A 16,475-nucleotide genomic window follows, 5' to 3' on the forward strand; every position below is an offset into this window, starting at 1 on the left:
GGCGAGGACCACCTGGCTGGAGAAGGGGCTGCGAGCTCCCTAAGTCACCTGAGCTGCCTCAGGTCAGCCCAGGTGGGGAGGCCAAGGCGGGAAGGGGAGAGGAGGGTTTCCCGTTCCCCAGGCCGGGTCGCGGACCCTGAGCTACTTCGCCCTCCCCAAGGCCCCACACTTTCCCTAAGCACCCCCTCGCCCCCTGTCCGCAGCCAAGCCCCTCGCTCCTGCACCGGCGACCCCCATTTCCTGGGCGGACCCCAGGGCAGGACCCTCCGTGGGGCACAAGCACGTGCCGAACAGGGCAGGGACCCTGCCTGCGTCCCCGGGGCTCCCACGAGGCAGCGAGGCAGCGGGGCGGGCCCGGAGCGGGGTAAGGGGGAGCAGGGGGGCGGGCGGGGGAGCCGGGGCGACGAGGGCAGCGGGAGCAGCAGGGGGAAGCAGGTTGGAGCCACCGCCCGCGGCCACGGGTGCCGGAGCCCGCCCCGCCCCGCCGCGCCCCTTCCGAGTGGGCGGGGCTCCCCGCTGCCGCCCTCCCGGGCCCGCCGCCGCCCGCCGGGTCCTAGCGCCGGGTCCGGACTCCGGGGCGGGCACCTGCGCTGCCTCTCGCCGGTCGCGGCCCGCGGGGTGACCCGGCGGCCGGCCTAGCCGCAGCTGCCCCTCCGCCCCGCCCGCCATGAGGAGCGCGCAACCCCTGGTCCTTCTGTCCCTGGTGGCTTTTTGCCGGCGCGGTGAGTTCTCTTCGGGAGCCGAGGGGCGCGCCCGATCCCCCGCGCAGCAGCTGCCGCCACAGGTGGGAGGCGGGAGGGCGGGGCGGGTGCCCGCCCGGGGAGGGGCCCGAGTCTGTCCCGGCCGGACGGGGTCGTGGGCGAGGCGAGCCCGGCCGGGGCCTGGGGGGTCCGAGGTGTGGGGTGGGGGCTGGCCGTGCTCCCCGCGCACCTGCCCGACCGCCTCGCCGCGCACCTGCCCCACCGCCTCCCCGCGCACTTGCCGGACCACCTCCCGGCGCACCTGCCCGACCGCCTCCCCGCGCACCTGCCCCACCGCCTCCCCGCGCACCTGCCCTACCGCCTCCCGGCGCACCTGCCCGGACAGCCTCCCCGCGCACCTGCCCGGACCGCCTCCCCGTGCACCTGCCCCGACCACCTCCCCACGCACCTGTCCCCGACCGCCTCCCCGCGCACCTGCCCCACCGCCTCCCCGCGCACCTGCCCTACCGCCTCCCGGCGCACCTGCCCTACCGCCTCCCGGCGCACCTGCCCGGACAGCCTCCCCGTGCACCTGCCCCGACCACCTCCCCGCGCACCTGTCCCCGACCGCCTCCCCGCGCACCTGCCCCACCGCCTCCCCGCGAGGACCTGTGAGTTCAGCCCGGGCTGCGATGCATCGGGGTGCGGGACGCGGACTCCAGGCGCCCACAGGCTCCGCGGCGGCCCGGTGTAGACGCCAGGGAGCTCACCCCGCTGCCCCGCCTTGGAGAGGGGCCCCCAGGCTGCCGGGGAATCCAGAAACCCAGCCGGGACGGGAGGGGCTTGCCCAGATCGCCGACCCAGAATGCTTGCAGTTGGGGGCGGGTCTCCCAAGAAACACACTCTCCGGACACCGCTGCTTCGGGCCCCCCACTCTTGGGGCTGCGCTGGCTTGGACAGACGGGCGAGGGCCGGCCGGCGCAGTGGAGCCGGGCCTCTGACACCTGGACGGGAGACCCCATGGCCCTTCCCAGGCTGAGTCCCGGCGTGGCGAGGTCGCCTTCACTGGGTTTCAGGATCCCCCCGAGTCCAAGGACTCTTTCAGCCCCTGCGGTCTGCCCCGAGCTTGCCCTCTGAGCCCTGGCTGGCCAGGAAGACCAGGACACAGCTTCCCTGGACGGGACACCCCACTAGGGGTGCAGGAGGCCGGAGTGAGAGGACATACAAGTTCCTCCGGGGCAGTGAAGCTGTCACCAACGTGGCGTCTGCACCCAATGAATGTGTCTGGGCCTGTCACCACTTGCTGGGCGACCCTGTGCCACTCCTGTCGCCTCTCCGGGCCTCAGAATCCCCATCTGTTCTGTAGAAGGGACATGCCCTGCCTACATCCTTGGGACTCAGATGTGAGTCTGGTGCAGTGTTTCTTAAGCTCGGGCCAGGATGGCCCAGCACAGGTTCCTGGGCCCCACTCTGGCCTCACGGGATCGGGAGCTCTGGAAATAGAGCCTGGGAACCTGCATCCAGGTGATTCTTACACGTGACTGGAGATGCTACTCATAATATGTCGTGAGCTTTTTGTAAAAAGTAAAAACTCCAACCTTGTTTTTTTTTAAAATCCAGAGCTGCCTTTTAATAAATACAAATCTCCCGATCCTTTTCTCAGTTAAGGACACACCCAAGCTGAAAATCACTCTGCTTCCTGGATGCCGCCTTGCCAGGAGATTCTGTTGATCTTTAGCTTCTGTAGTTTGTATTCCAAAACAATAGATGCTTTTTCATTTTTCTAATATTAGGTTTTAAGATTATGCTTTTTTGACACACACTTAACACAGTTGAGGATTCAGGTTATGGCTTCCTCCCAGATTGTTAATCCCTTTCTGCAGGGGCAGGGGGCGGGGCTGTTTGTTCAGAAAAGGCCTAGGAAGGACAGACACAACTCCCCAGAGCCACTGAGTCATGACTGACCCCTAGTGGTGGCCTCTCTGTTGCCGTGTGGACCCATGTGCTGAGGTGTGACCCCCAGAGGCACCCAGGAAGGAGGCTTCCACTCATTCTGCACCACACTTGTGCAGGGGTGAGAGGCCCGTCTCTTGTCTTTTGAACCCAGCAGGCAGAAAGCAACACATAAGTGTTGTTCTGGGCTCCGGCTGCCTTTTTGGTGGAGATGGGAGTGCATCCCAGCTCCTGTGGGTCAGCCTGCTGGTCGTCCACCCTTCCACCCCCGCCTACACAGGCACATGTACAAGTGAAACCTGCGAAGGCAGGAACACACGCTGGGCTGGGTCACCAACATGGTCTCCCTTTGAGGGCAGGACAAGGACAGAGGCACCGGGGTCTGGGGGGCCCCTCCCTGCGGGTGGCTCTGAGACCACTTTGGCTCTCACTGGCTGGGGTTCCTCAGGTCTTTGTCTTAGTTTCCCTGGATGAGAAACGGGGAACAGGCAAGAAAATCTGAGGTTTTCAGAACCGCCAACTCTGGAGCTCACAGCCCGTCCCCAGGATGGGGAATGGACCCTCAGGCCGGCCAAGTGCCCAAGAAGCAGGGCAGCCCCAAAGATCAGCATGCGGAGCCTGCAGAGCAGCCCTGGCCTGTCAGGAACCCAGTGGACCAGCCTCCTGGGGCTACAGAGACGTGGGTCCCAGCCTCTCCCTGTCCTACAGGACCAGGAGCTGCAGATTCTGACCCAGACACACCTCAGAAAGGCCAGAGGGGCCTGGCAAGTGATAGGGACATGCTTTCTGAAATGACAGGTCAGCCCACATACACACACAGAACAGGCTGTGGGAGGGACCAGCTTTAGCCTGGGGCTGCAGACGGGCTTCGGGGTATTCAAACAGCTGGCCTCTGGGAGGGTCCAGTGGAGCAGAGGCAGAGCTCAGAATCTAGGCCAAGCATCCAGAAGACCCCTCTGGACAGCCCCAGGCAGCCTGGGGGAGGGACAGTGGGCAGCAGGTGCACCCGGGAGCATCTTTCACAAGGCACTAAATATTGCATCTGCTCCAGATAGGCAGCGAGTTGGAAAGTGCAGGCGGAGGCTGAGTGGCGGCTCTGCAGCCGCATGTCCAGCCCTGCACCCACCCAGGAGCCCACCTCGGCCTGGCTGAGCTGGCAATCTCGGCCCGGCCCTCTGGCCCCACCCAGGGAAAGGGTTGGGCAAAAAGCAGGGCCCTGGCACTTCAGGGAAGGCGGCTGGTGGTGAGCTTCCCACGGGATGAGACCCAGTCCCCTGGGCACCCTGCCCCCTCCTGGTCCCCACTCTGGCCGCAGCTGCTCTCCTGCCCCTGGCTACTTCCTCTGCGCATCTCCTTTTCCCTGTTGCTGGGCTCCGGGCTCTAGTGCCCTTGACCTTCCTCAGAGTCTCCCTCTGAGGCACCGCCCCCAGCTCTGCCCTTAGCTGGCACCAGGGTAAACAGGACCAAGGCCCGAGCTCACCTTCAGTCCCAGACTAGTGAAGGACACATGTGGCAAAGAGCCACGTACCACTGGGCAAGAGATCCAGGGCCGTGGGCACCGAGGGCGCAGACCAGGCTTCAGGCAGGAGCCACACCTCTCCTGTCCGCCCAGACCAGAGTCAATGGCCGGCGGGACCCTGGCACCCAGGTCTCAAAGGCACCTTCACTCTGGAAGTCTTAACTCCAAAACCTTTGCCATGGTCAGTCCCATTCTCATGTGGAAGCACCAGCATGCACCCCGCTCGCTGACACGCACCGCAAACCCCCAGCAGGATCATTCTGGTGCTTTGCCTGCTCTCGTCTCTGGCACATACCATGGTGCCTGGCACAGGACGGACACGTGACGGTCGGTGGCCTGGGGGCAGTGCTGGCCGAGGAAAGAGTGGCCTCACTTGGAAGTAAGAGCGAACCGTGGCAGGGCAAGGCTAGGGCAGGGGTTGGGGGACAGTGAGGGCCGGCTGGTGCCAGAGGCAAGGGTCTTTGGATGCCGAGCTGGCGCATCGGGGCTGCAGGCCGGGAAAGCCCTGGCTGGGGGACTGCTCCATGACCCCTGTCCCCCTGAGTGGCACGTGGTGGCAGCGTCAGAGTCGGGCTGGGACGTGGCAGGGGGGCTACAGGAAGAGCGGGAGAGGGAGGCCGGATGGATGGACTTGGGATACGGAGCACACCTGCGGCCCCCGTCCTGGACCAACCGTCGGGGTGTGGGCTGCCCTCCCGCAGAGGGCAGGGGGGAAGAGGAGGCGGCACCAGGGAAGAGAGCCAAGCTCTGCCTCGGCGCCCGCGGCGGCCTGCAGTCTCTTCCCGGCCCGTGCTGGCGCGATGGGGCCCCGCCGCCTGACTGCGCCCGTTTTCCCAGGGGACTGCCGCGTGGCCAACGCAGAGGAGAAGCTGGTCGACGACCTTCTAAACAGAACCCGCTACAACAACCTGATCCGGCCGGCCACCAGCTCGGCCCAGCTCATCTCCATCCAGCTGCAGCTCTCGCTGGCGCAGCTCATCAGCGTGGTAGGTGCAGGCCGGCCCCCACGGCGTCGTGGTGCACGGCTGGGGCCCGCGGCTTTGCCCATGCTTCAGGCGAGGCCAGATCCTCGGCCGCTCCTCTTCCTTGTGCAGGAACTAAGGAGTCTGCCGAAGTCGTGAGGCCCGAGGCCCCTGTGCGGTGCCTCTTTCCTCCCGGGAGCACAGGCTCCGCTCGGGCTCTCCCCTTGCACTGCACATCTGCCCGCCCCCGGCACACTGGTCCCAGTTTGGAGCCACCTGCTAATCTGGGATCTCGGTATCAATTAAAATGCTTTGACTTCAAGTCTGAGAACATCTGAGCACCAGTGGCTAAAACAGTAAGAACGAGGCCACGAGAGCAGGCCAGCAGGGTCCGTGATGGTCGGTGGTGTTGGGGTGCTACGGGGCTGCACGTGATTCTGGTTCCCACCACGGTCGTAGGATGGTGGCCACAGCTCCAAATGTGACATCCTCGCACGACAATGTCTGTGGCAGGAGCTGGCAAATCCTTCCCGGGGTCCCATGTCGACTAGGAGGACAAGCGTCCCAGAGGGCTGCCCTGTAGGGAGCCCTGGGGTCCTGGCCCCACCTTAGCCACAGCAGCTGTGACGTAGGGAGACACAGCAAGGAGGCTGGAGATGGGACGAGAAGTCCGTGGGGGTCGTGGCTTTGTTAACAGAGAGGATGTGAAGGGAATGACCCCTGGGGGGGGCAGCCCACAGGCCTCCTCCCCGAGCCATGTGGGGACGGGACCAGTGAGCGAGGGTGTGGAAAGGGGGCCCAGGTTGCAGAGTTCACAAGCAGGGGCGTGGGGTGGGGACAGGGGTGCGGAGATCCCGGGAGCTCCCCTTCTCCCCTCCTTGTCTCTGAGCCGACATGTCCAGAGGAGCCATGGCCCTTTCCATCCCATCTACAGGGCTGGAACCTGCCCCAGGAGTGGCTCTGAGGGGCATGTTGCAGGCATCGTGTGGGTCACGGGGAGGGAGGCAAACAGTGGGGCTGAGCCTCCTGGGGCAGGTGGCTGGCTTCTCTCCCGCCCCCCCAAACCACTGCCCTGCAGAGGGCTGGGGGGAAGGCCCCTGAGAGGAAGCACAGCCAGAGGATGGGGGAGGGAGGAATGCCCTCTGAGCCCCACTGGAAAGAATAGGGAATTCAGGCCAAGCCAGGCCCAGGCTGATGGCGGATGTTACGGTCCAGCCAGAGGCTTTGTGCTTAATGGGGTGAGCCAGCTGCCTCTCTGCAGCTGCCGCCCGGGTGAGGGGAAATAGGCAGGTGGCCCCGGGCACACTTGCAGGCGGAGGCTGCCCCTGCCAGGCCTCCTCTGTGGGCCCTGTGAGGCAACAGAAGTTACCAGAAGGAGGAGGGCACCCAACCTCCAGCCCTGCACTGTGAGCTGTGATCACCCTGAAAGCAGAGTGGAGACTAGGTGTTCAGTTCTTCAGTTCTAGGAGCTGCTTCTTCTGTATTCCAGGGTCTGGTTTTCAAGGAGGGAGGGTTATGGGCAAGACTAGTTTAAAGATGGAAGCTTCTAGGGAGAAAGCAAGGAGTGCGTGCTGGGCGTGGCAGCAGGCCCTCACGGTGCTCCCTGGGGCGGCCAGGTTTTGAGCTGGTGTCCTCAGTGCGTTCAGCAGGCACTGTGGGTGAGAACATCACAAGTGATGTATCTGGAACGCAGGTGGCCATGTAATATGTTTGCTCAAACTGACCCAATTGCTCACTTAAGACCTATGCATTTTACTGTATGTAAACTTTACTGCAACTTAAAGAAATGTTTTTAAAGAAAGATAAAGGCATTCAGCATTTGGTAAAGGCAGAGTAGGTTGCTGCAGACTAACTTTTCCATAAGAACAACTAGAAAAGCTGTATAAAAATGCCTCTCCCTGCACAAATCTGTTTGACAGTCTTGGAGAATGCAGCCAGGTCTTGAGGGTACCAGGTTCCGGGATGTGACCCTTTGGTCTGTGGTGCTTTTCCCCACATGTGATGACAGGTACACAGTAAAAGCCCAAGGGGCTAAGAAGCTGAGTACAGCGTGGTGGCCACGAGGCTGGAAGCCCAGCTGAATATCTGGTGCTCCTCCAAGGCTGGGGGCACATACCAGCATTTCAGCCCCACGAGATGCGGAGACACTGAAAAGACCACCTATAAAAGTAAAAATGGATCAAAAATAGACCAGCTCTCAAAACAACTAAGCATGCTTTGAACCAGCTCAGATACAGACTAGATGAAGGGGATCTGCTTCTCCTCTAACTGTCTGCCATTAAGCCAAAGTCAGTACTCCCTGGAGGCATATGAAGCTTACTAGGCACACAATAAGGCAAGATGAAATGAGAAAAGACCGAGAGAAAAAAGAAGACAATGGAAACAGATGCACAGATGATTCAGATATTGGATTGATCCGACAAAGATTTTATTTTTTTTTTAATTTTTATTTATTTATGATAGTCACACACACACACACAGAGAGAGAGAGAGAGAGAGAGAGGCAGAGACACAGGCAGAGGGAGAAGCAGGCTCCATGCACCGGGAGCCCGACGTGGGATTCGATCCCGGGTCTCCAGGATTGCGCCCTGGGCCAAAGGCAGGTGCCAAACCGCTGCACCACCCAGGGATCCCCCGACAAAGATTTTAAAGCAATTCCCAATAATGGGGCAAATTTTATGTTACGTGCATTTTACCACTATTAAAAATAAATAATGAAGACAATTAATAATAAATTTTTCTGAATAAATTTTCCTAAAAGGAAAATAACAGCCATCTGTACATTCAAGGAATTTATAATGATGGAGAATTTAAAATTTACTGGATGGGGTTAATAGCAGATGGGTCATAGCAGAAGAGAAGGTTAATGCACTGGAAGAGAGGTCAATAGAAAATATCTAGACAAATAACCAGGTAAAGGATGCAGAAAAGACTATAATATAGTACATGAAGAAAAGGTCATCTCTATCCTGGGTCCTGGGAGTTCCAGGGAAGGAGAAACAATCAAACAGAAGCAGTGTGTGAGTGATACTGGCAGAACTTTCCAAACCTGACCAAAGACATGAAAATACAGATTCAAGAGTCTCTATGAACCCTCTGAGGGATAAACACAAAATCATACTCAGGCTCACCTTGGCAACTCCTTACAACGAAAGGCAAAGAGACAATCTTAACCGTGGTGATGGTGGGAGGGTGGGGGCGAGGTAGGGGCGACCATAATACTGACAGCTGAACATGGAAGCCAAGGAGCTGAATGACACTTTAAAGTCCCACAAGAGGGGATCTGGGTGGCTCAGCAGTTTGGCGCCTGCCTCTGGCTCAGGGCGTGATCTTGGCGTCCCGGGATCGAGTCCCCCATCAGGCCCCTTGCGTGGAGCCTGCTTCTCCCTCTGCCTATGTCTCTGCCTCTCTCTCTCTGTGTGTCTTCATGAATAAATAAATAAAATATTAAAAAAAAATAAAGTCCCACAAGGACAAAACTGCAAGCCTAGAAGGTAGACAACCAGTGAAAATATATTTCAAAAATAAAGGTCAAATAAAGATGTTTTTAGGCCAAAAAGAATTTAACACAAGACGAGCAAATACTAAAGGATCTTCTTTAATCATAAGGAAAACAATCCCAGATGGAAACATTGAAACGTAGGAAAGAGTGAAGCACAGCAGAAAGGGTCAATGTATGGGTGAATTTAAGTTAAATCGACTGTATAAAACAATAGTAACTCATGAGGTTTTAATCACATGTAGAATTAAATAATGACAGCACTAGCCTGCTTCAGGAGGGGACAGAGGGTGCTAAAATGTTTGACATCCTTGCCCTGTTCTGGAAGCAATACAGCTACTCATTTATATTAGACTCTAACACATCAGATACATGCGTATTATAGTCACCAGGGTAGCAACTAAAGAAGAGTCCTGTTGCTATGCACAGAAAATGGAATGACAAAATAACTAAAACATAGCAAGAAAGGAGAGGAAAGGGATGGTGTAGAAAACAGACTGTAGGTTTAAACTCAAATAAAACCAGTAACTAAATTAAATGTAAATGGCCTAAATAATTAGTACAAGACAATGTGAGGATGTCAGCTGCCTGGATTTCCAGAAGGAGGGAATAGCATGTGGAAAGGGAGGAGCAAAGAAAGGAGCGCACGTGGGAGGGCGCTGGAGTGTGTGCCGTCTGGAGCCCATGGGGAGGGCGGAGGGGGCAGCCGGTGTAGGGCCATGTCCGTGGTGAGCAGGACTTTGGCTTTTACTTTGGGTGGACGGGGAAGGAGGGGGTTTCAGCAGAGCTGCATAGTCTGAGAAGATGAGAACAGCCTTTGGGGAAGTTCACCCTGGCTGCTGAGACAGCCTGGGGGAGGAGGAAGACTGCGGGACAAGGAGGAAGATGGAGGGGCAAGGAGGAAGACAGGGTGGGAAAAGGAAGATGGGGAGCAAGGAGGAAGACTGGGTGGGGCGGGGGAGGAGGCAGATGGTCTGGGTTTGGGGGTGCTGGGGGCCGGGGCAGATGCTGCTGGCCGCCCAGGCAGCCGGGCTGAAGCAGACAAAGCTGCGGCGCGGCGGGCAGCGTCTTCAGGACTCCGGGTCAGAGGCCCCGGCGTCTGGCTTGTGGAGTCATCACGGGGCCCGAGCCAGCGCAGCATTGGTCCGGCGGGGTCACGAGCTGTGGCCCACACGCTGGGGGTGGGATCCGACCGAGCCGTCCCAGCATCGGTGGGCAGCGGCTGGCCACCTGGCGGAGCTCGGCGCCCTCTCCTTCCTCCCCCCTCACCTCCCTGTTTCCCTCCCCAGAATGAGCGCGAACAGATCATGACCACCAACGTCTGGCTGAAACAGGTAAGTGCACGCAGGATCCGCAGCGGGGGGCATGTCCTCTGGCCCGCCCCTTGGTGGCGGTGACCTCGGAATGACAGGGCCTCGGCCCGTGTGCGCAGGAGTGGACCGACTACCGCCTGGCCTGGAACAGCTCCCGCTACGAGGGCGTCAACATCCTGAGGATCCCCGCCAAGCGCATCTGGCTGCCTGACATCGTGCTTTACAACAAGTGAGGGGCGGGGCTGGCGGAGAAGGTGGGGGGCAGCAGGTAGAGGAGGTGGGGGGCCGGGGCAGCAGGCGGAGGAGGTGGGGGGGGCCGGGGCAGCAGGAGGAGGTGGAGGGCAGCAGGTGGAGGAGGTGAGGGGGTGCTGGGGCAGCAGATAGAGGTGGGGGGTGCCGGGGCAGTAGGCCCAGCCTCGGGGGGGTCCTCGGTCCCTACACCAGCCCTGGGCCTCACCTGCGCCTCACTCACCGAGCCGCGCTGGGCGGTGAGGCTGCAGGAGGAATTAGAAGAAGGCAGCGCCAGCAACCGCCACATGGGTGGGGAAGTGGAGGCCGGGGGGCGGGGGTCGCCCTGGCTCCTCAGGCACAGCTGGGACCAGGGCCAGCATGTTGGCTACGTTCAGGGCTCGTTCCGTCCCGCCTCCTGGCTGGCTGGCCCTCACCGTGTCGATGCTGGGCATTGGCAGCACAGTCTCTCGGGTCGGCCGAGGGGCCTGGAGAGCCTTGTGGGCTCAGTGTCACCAGCAGCATGTGAAACAAGCGTGAGGTCTGTGCACACCAGGCCTGGGTTCGGGTTCTAGGTGTGCTTCTTCCTCATTTTCTGACCCTGAAGACGTCACTTACCTTCTCAGTATCCCCACCTGTCGGACAGGGATGCTACTAAACCCCAGGGCCGTGACCTCTGCTGTCCCGTGAGGGCAGCGGGGCCGGAACGGCGACCGCGGGGCAGGCCTACGGGCTGGCCGGCGTGCTCACCACGCTCCTCTCGCACCCCAGCGCTGACGGGACCTACGAGGTGTCTCTCTACACCAACGTGGTGGTGCGCTCCAACGGCAGCATCCTGTGGCTGCCGCCCGCCATCTACAAGAGCGCCTGCAAGATCGAGGTCAAGCACTTCCCCTTCGACCAGCAGAACTGCACCCTCAAGTTCCGTTCCTGGACCTACGACCACACGGAGATCGACATGGTGCTCAAGTCACCCACGGCCAGCATGGACGACTTCACCCCCAGCGGCGAGTGGGACATTGTGGCGCTGCCTGGGCGCAGGACGGTGAACCCGCAGGACCCCAGCTACGTGGACGTGACGTACGACTTCATCCTGCGGCGCAAGCCGCTCTTCTACACCATCAACCTCATCATCCCCTGCCTGCTCATCACCTCGCTGGCCATCCTGGTCTTCTACCTGCCGTCTGACTGCGGTGAGAAGATGACGCTGTGCATCTCCGTGCTGCTGGCGCTCACCGTCTTCCTGCTGCTCATCTCCAAGATCGTGCCGCCCACGTCCCTGGACGTGCCGCTCATCGGCAAGTACCTCATGTTCACCATGGTGCTGGTCACCTTCTCCATCGTCACGAGCGTCTGTGTGCTCAACGTGCACCACCGCTCGCCCAGCACCCACACCATGGCGCCCTGGGTCCGGCGCTGCTTCCTGCATAAGCTGCCCACCTTCCTCTTCATGAAGCGCCCAGACAGCAGCCCCTCGAGGGCCCCCCCGCCTGGCCAGCCGCAGCCCAGCAGGACCGAGGCCGCCGCCCCCCAGCCCTATGGGAGCCCCGTGTACCCTGTGAACCCCACGCCTGTGGCCCCCAAGTCCCCAGCGGGCTCGGGCTCTGGCGTGGGGTCCACGGCCTGTGACCTCCGGCTGAGGGCTTCCGGGAGGTTCCGGTGGGACGTGCAGGAGGCCTTAGAGGGCGTCAGCTTCATCGCCCGGCACATGCAGAGTGACGACCGAGACCAGAGCGTAAGTCCGGCCCAGCCCCACTTCCCACAGCCCCTGCCCGGGGCCCCCAGCTGCAGCAGGGGACCCACTGCTGGACCGAGCGTGTGGCTTCCTGCGTCGGGGAAGGGGAAGGAAGGAGCGAGGATCCCTGTTTGTTTTGGGGTCCCCCAAAAGCAGCCCCTGAGGTGAGGGCCTGGGCCAAGGTGGTTCAGTGTGGGTGACCTCAGGAAGTCCAGGGAGGAGGCAGGGGGAGACTGGGAAGGGCAGGCAGCCCCCGAGTACTGGGCTCTGGGGGCTGGGTCCTTGGGAGACCCCATGAGGAGCAGGGGGCAGAGGAGGGCAGAGCAGGGCCGTGGGACTGGAAGGTGCCCCAGCCTGGGGGACCAGGGTGGGCATCTGCTCCCGCCCTCACCTGCCCGTGGGGCAGCCACACAGGTGGCCCCGGCGACGGGGGTCAGAGCCACCGGGCCCAACGACGCTGCGTCCAGGGTCATAATGCCGAACGGAAGACGATTACATTTTTTTGGAAGATTTTTTGTTTATTTATTCATGAGAGACACAGAGAGACAGAGAGAGAGACACTGACTGGGCAGAGAGAGAAGCAGGCTCCATGCAGGGAGCCAGAGGCGGGGCTCGATCCTGTGACCCTGGGGTCACGCCCTTGGCCCCCCCCCCCCCCGGGCTGCCCCAGAGTCTTGAAGACAGGTCGAGTTTACCTCCCCAGGACAAAGGACATCTGCGGCCCGGGCAGGGGATGCTGGCCTCCCTCTGGCGACCCCCGCAGGGTCCGGGACCCGCTTCCACGCCCGCTGCCAGCAGCCGCATACGGGGCGCCCCACGCACAGCCCCAAACAGTGGTCGGAAATCAGGGCTGTGGGAGCGAAACCCCAGGAGCAGGGAGAGGCCGCAAGGGGGCGGGGGGGGGGGGGAGGGGATGGAGGGAGAGGGGCATGGGGGAGGGGAGGGGGGAGGTCTGGGGAAGGGGGAGGAGGGGAGGGAGGGAGAAGGGGCGGGGCGGGGCGGGGGGCGCAGGGCGGGGCGAGCGGGGAGGGACGGGGGAGGGGCGGGGGGCGAAGGGCCGGGGAGGGGCCGGGGAGGGGCGCGGCGGGGGCGGGGCGGGGGCGGGGCGGTTCCGGGGAGCCCAGACCAACGGGGCCGCTGACGTCACCGGGTCCGCCCAGAGTCCCGGGCCAGCCGCCGCCGCCGCCGCCGCCGCGTCCTGTGAGTCCTGCTCGGGCCACTCCCGCGGGGCCATGGGCGCGGGGACCCCGGCTCAGCCCGTCCCCAGCGCACAGCCCACAGCGGCCCGGGGATGGGGTCAGGCCGGTGAGGGCGCGGCACCGGGAGGCTGCCCCGCGGCCGGAGGAGCGGAGCCGGTTGGGGACCAGGCACCGGGGCAGCGGTTTCAGCAGCGGCTTCCAGGCGTCCTGTCCCCAGGCGCGGGGTGCGCCCCAGATCCTCCTTTGGGTAGAGCCGGCCCAGGGAGGGGGCTGGGCCTGAAAATAAGGGAAGGGGCCGGGGATCCCCGGGGGCTCAGCGGTTTGGCGCCTGCCCTTGGCCCAGGGCGTGACCCTGGGGTTCTGGGATCGAGTCCCGTGTCGGGCTCCTGCATGGAGCCTGCTTCTCCCTCTGCCTGGGTCTCTCTCTGTCTTTCTCTCTCTGTGTCTATCATAAATAAATCAATCGTAAAAAAATAAATAAGGGAAGGGGCCTCGCATTCCCAGGCCAGCGAGTGGCTCTAGGTCACAGCACGGCCTTAATAACCCTTCCTGGACGGCCCAGCACCCCGGGGCCTGCAGGGCTGTAGGGCTTGGGGTGCTGGCCAGGTGAGGGCCGGGGGGTCCCAGCCCCAACAGTGAGGGTCCCCCTCCGGGAAGGAAGGGGAGCGGGGAGGTCCCGGCACCCGTAATGGGCCCTCTGTCTGCCCGCAGGTCGTGGAGGACTGGAAGTACGTGGCCATGGTGGTGGACCGCCTGTTCCTCTGGGTGTTTGTGGTCGTATGTGTGCTGGGCACTGTGGGGCTCTTCCTGCCACCCCTCTTCCAGACCCACACCCCCTCGGACGGGCCCTAGGCCCCCAGGGGGGCGGGGGGGAGGTGGCGTGAGCAGCCAACTGGGCAGTTTGCTGCTTCCTTCTGAGCGATGGCTGAGGAGGCCCTAAGTACATCACCGCGCGCGAACCACCAGTCAGGGGACAGGATGGAAGCCCCAGCTGTCGTCTCTGAAAGCCCCGGGGAACCCAGCAGAACCCCTCCCTGCAGCAGGGAGTACGCCGGGCATCACAGCCGCACCCCTGTGTGCCAGGAATCCTGCCCCTAGCCCGGCCCAGCTGTCACCCCATTGATCTCCACTCCCCCGCCCACCAGCCCACAGGACTCCTCTCAGACCCCAACACACTTCTGGATTCTTCCAGCTCAAAGCCTGTGCATTTGCTGTACCTGCTGCCCCGACCGTCTGCCCGGGAGCTGCGCCCTGGCTGTGGTCCATTGTCTGCTCCCACGTCCCCTCCCCAAGAGGCCTTCCTCGGCCCTCCTGGGCACCTCAAGTTCTCAGTGCTGCTGTGTCGTTCCACGTTGCACCCACTAGAGTGTGAGCTCTGAGACAGCAGGAACTGTCCTTCGTGCTGGCGGCACCCCAGGGCATAGGCCCGAGCTCAGCACCCAGCAGGTGTTTAATAAAGGTTTGTTGAATGACTGACTGAATGAATGAATGAACGACTCCTGTTCCTTCTTCAGGCTCAGGTCCTGTCCTGCGCCCCTCCTGTGAGAATGACCCTCTCCCGTGCACTCCCCAGCCCTGGTCACATGCTGCTTTGGAGCAAGGTGGGGTTCCCGGTGTCCCTACAGATGGTCTGATGGGTCAATACACCCGTGGCGCCCAGCACCTGGCACATGATGGGTCGTTAAAATACTTGTGCAATACAGGAGCACTGAATTGCATATTTTAAATTACATAGTAAAGTTGACTTTTACGTAGTGCTCTCTCCACATTAACTTGATGTGTGTCATCAGGACACAGGAGAGCGCGGTCACTCAGATGGCTCCATCCCTGCTGGTCCCTCCAACCAGCACTAGGGTTTGGCCTTTACAAGAACAGCATTCCAATGAATCACACAGTGTGTCCCCGCTGGAGAGGGGGTGGCTTTTGTCCCTCAGCGCAGGCCTCTGAGACGCCCCCGTGTCATCACATGCACGTACCAACCCAACGTCCCGTGAACGCTGATCCACAGTTATGTACTTACCAGTTCTCAGAAACTATGAACAGAGCTGCTGTAAAATCTCCACACGTATGAGATTTTGTGTCAACAAGAGTTTTCATTCGTCTAGATGAACACCCAGGAGTGTGATCGCTGGGTTCTGTGGGGAATGTGCTTTAACTTCTGAGCCACCGTGGCACCGGGCCCCTGGAGGCCACAGCATCCTGCATCCCCACCCGCACAGCGTGAGAGGCAGCGGCCCTCGGCATCTGTCTGCAGTTGGTGTCGACTGATTCGAGCTGTCGCAGTGGATGTGAAGTGGAGTATCAGCCAGCTTTTAACAGGCGTTTCCCTGGTGGCTAATGCTACTGAACATCTTTTCACGTGACTTTTTTTTCCTACTTTTTTTTTTTTTTTTTTTTTTTTTACTTTTTTTGCCTGTGCATACATGCCCTCTTTCGTAAACTGTGTGTTTAACTCTTTTGCTCATTTTTAAAATTGGGTTTAGTTTTCTTACTGTTGAGATTTTAAAAACGACTTTATTAAGGTGTGACATATATAGTATAAAATCTGCCCTTTTAAAATATATAATTCAAGGAGTTTTAGTAAATTTATCACCATAATCCAGTTTCAGAACACTTGCCTCACCCCCAACAAAACCCTCATATCTATCTACTCTTACTTCTGAGTTTTCAGGGTACTTTATATCTTCTGGATACAAGTTCTTGGTTGCATACCTGAGTTGCAATATTTTTCAAATCTAGGGGTTTTTACCTCGATAATGAGAACGCGCTACAAGGGGCCCGAGAGATGGGCCCCAATTCTGGCATTTACTGAGTCCTGCAAAAGGTCTCCTTTGGTTTGGGTTTAAAGCAACCCATCCTGGGAATAACAGAGAGGCCTGAGTCGCAGGTGCCCCCGCCGCGGGTGGGGGGCGCGGAAGCCAGGAGCCTCCCGGGCTGCACCTCGCAGCCTCAGGTCTTTCGTTCTCTTCACTCCTTAACGAGGAGCCCTTCAAACAGCCCGGGGCCCGCAGCCCCTCCTCCATCCCCAGCGGTACCAGCGGCTGCGCACGGGGGGCGTCCCCCGGCCCCAGCCGCGCCCCCGCAGCAGGACCGCGCGAGGCATCGCAGTACCCGCCGGCGAGACCTCGCGCGTCCTTAAGGCGCCGGACCGAGCCCCGCTTGGAGGGCGTGTCCCTGCCTCTCCTGCGCCCCGCGGCCCCCCCCCCCGCCGGCGCTCGGGGTGCGGGGGGGCTCCACCGCGGGAGGGAGGCGGGGCAGCCCCGCACGCCCCGCCTCCGCCGCCGCCGCGCGCAGCAGCCGAGCCTCCGCGCACACCCGCGGGAGGGGCCAGCGGACGGCTCGAGCACCAGCCCCGCGCCCCAGCTCCGCGCCCCAGTTCCGCGCCCC

At 61.2% G+C, this 16,475-nt stretch overlaps 1 protein-coding gene across 5 annotated transcripts; it reads left to right on the top strand.

The window, feature by feature from the left end:
* The first annotated feature begins 558 nt into the window (after positions 1-558).
* CHRNB4 (cholinergic receptor nicotinic beta 4 subunit) lies at positions 559-15,635 on the top strand. Of its 5 annotated transcripts, none has more exons than XR_012007243.1 (8): positions 559-722; positions 4,990-5,138; positions 9,903-9,947; positions 10,046-10,155; positions 10,926-11,889; positions 13,800-13,865; positions 14,281-14,547; positions 15,194-15,635. XR_012007243.1 is itself a non-coding variant. In XM_072775597.1 (7 exons), exons 1-7 carry the CDS (start codon positions 668-670, stop codon positions 14,458-14,460), a joined length of 1,569 nt encoding a protein of 522 aa, XP_072631698.1. In that variant the 5' UTR covers positions 559-667; the 3' UTR covers positions 14,461-14,577. The 5 variants fall into 5 exon arrangements, 3 of the variants coding, with proteins under 3 accessions (XP_072631698.1, XP_072631699.1, XP_072631700.1); XR_012007244.1 differs by having other exon boundaries at positions 13,800-13,816; XM_072775597.1 differs by lacking the exon at positions 15,194-15,635 and having other exon boundaries at positions 14,281-14,577.
* The last annotated feature ends 840 nt before the right edge of the window (positions 15,636-16,475 follow it).

This window comes from Canis lupus, chromosome 14, assembly GCF_048164855.1.
Source record: "Canis lupus baileyi chromosome 14, mCanLup2.hap1, whole genome shotgun sequence".
Lineage (NCBI taxonomy): Eukaryota > Metazoa > Chordata > Mammalia > Carnivora > Canidae > Canis > Canis lupus.

Coding starts and splice junctions, on each gene's coding strand:
- CHRNB4 (XM_072775597.1), top strand. CDS start 668: ATGAGGAGCGCGCAACCCCTGGTCCTTCTGTCCCTGGTGGCTTTTTGC. Junction 9,948..10,045: donor CCAACGTCTGGCTGAAACAG/GTAAGTGCACGC, acceptor CCGTGTGCGCAG/GAGTGGACCGACTACCGCCT. Junction 10,156..10,925: donor GACATCGTGCTTTACAACAA/GTGAGGGGCGGG, acceptor CTCGCACCCCAG/CGCTGACGGGACCTACGAGG.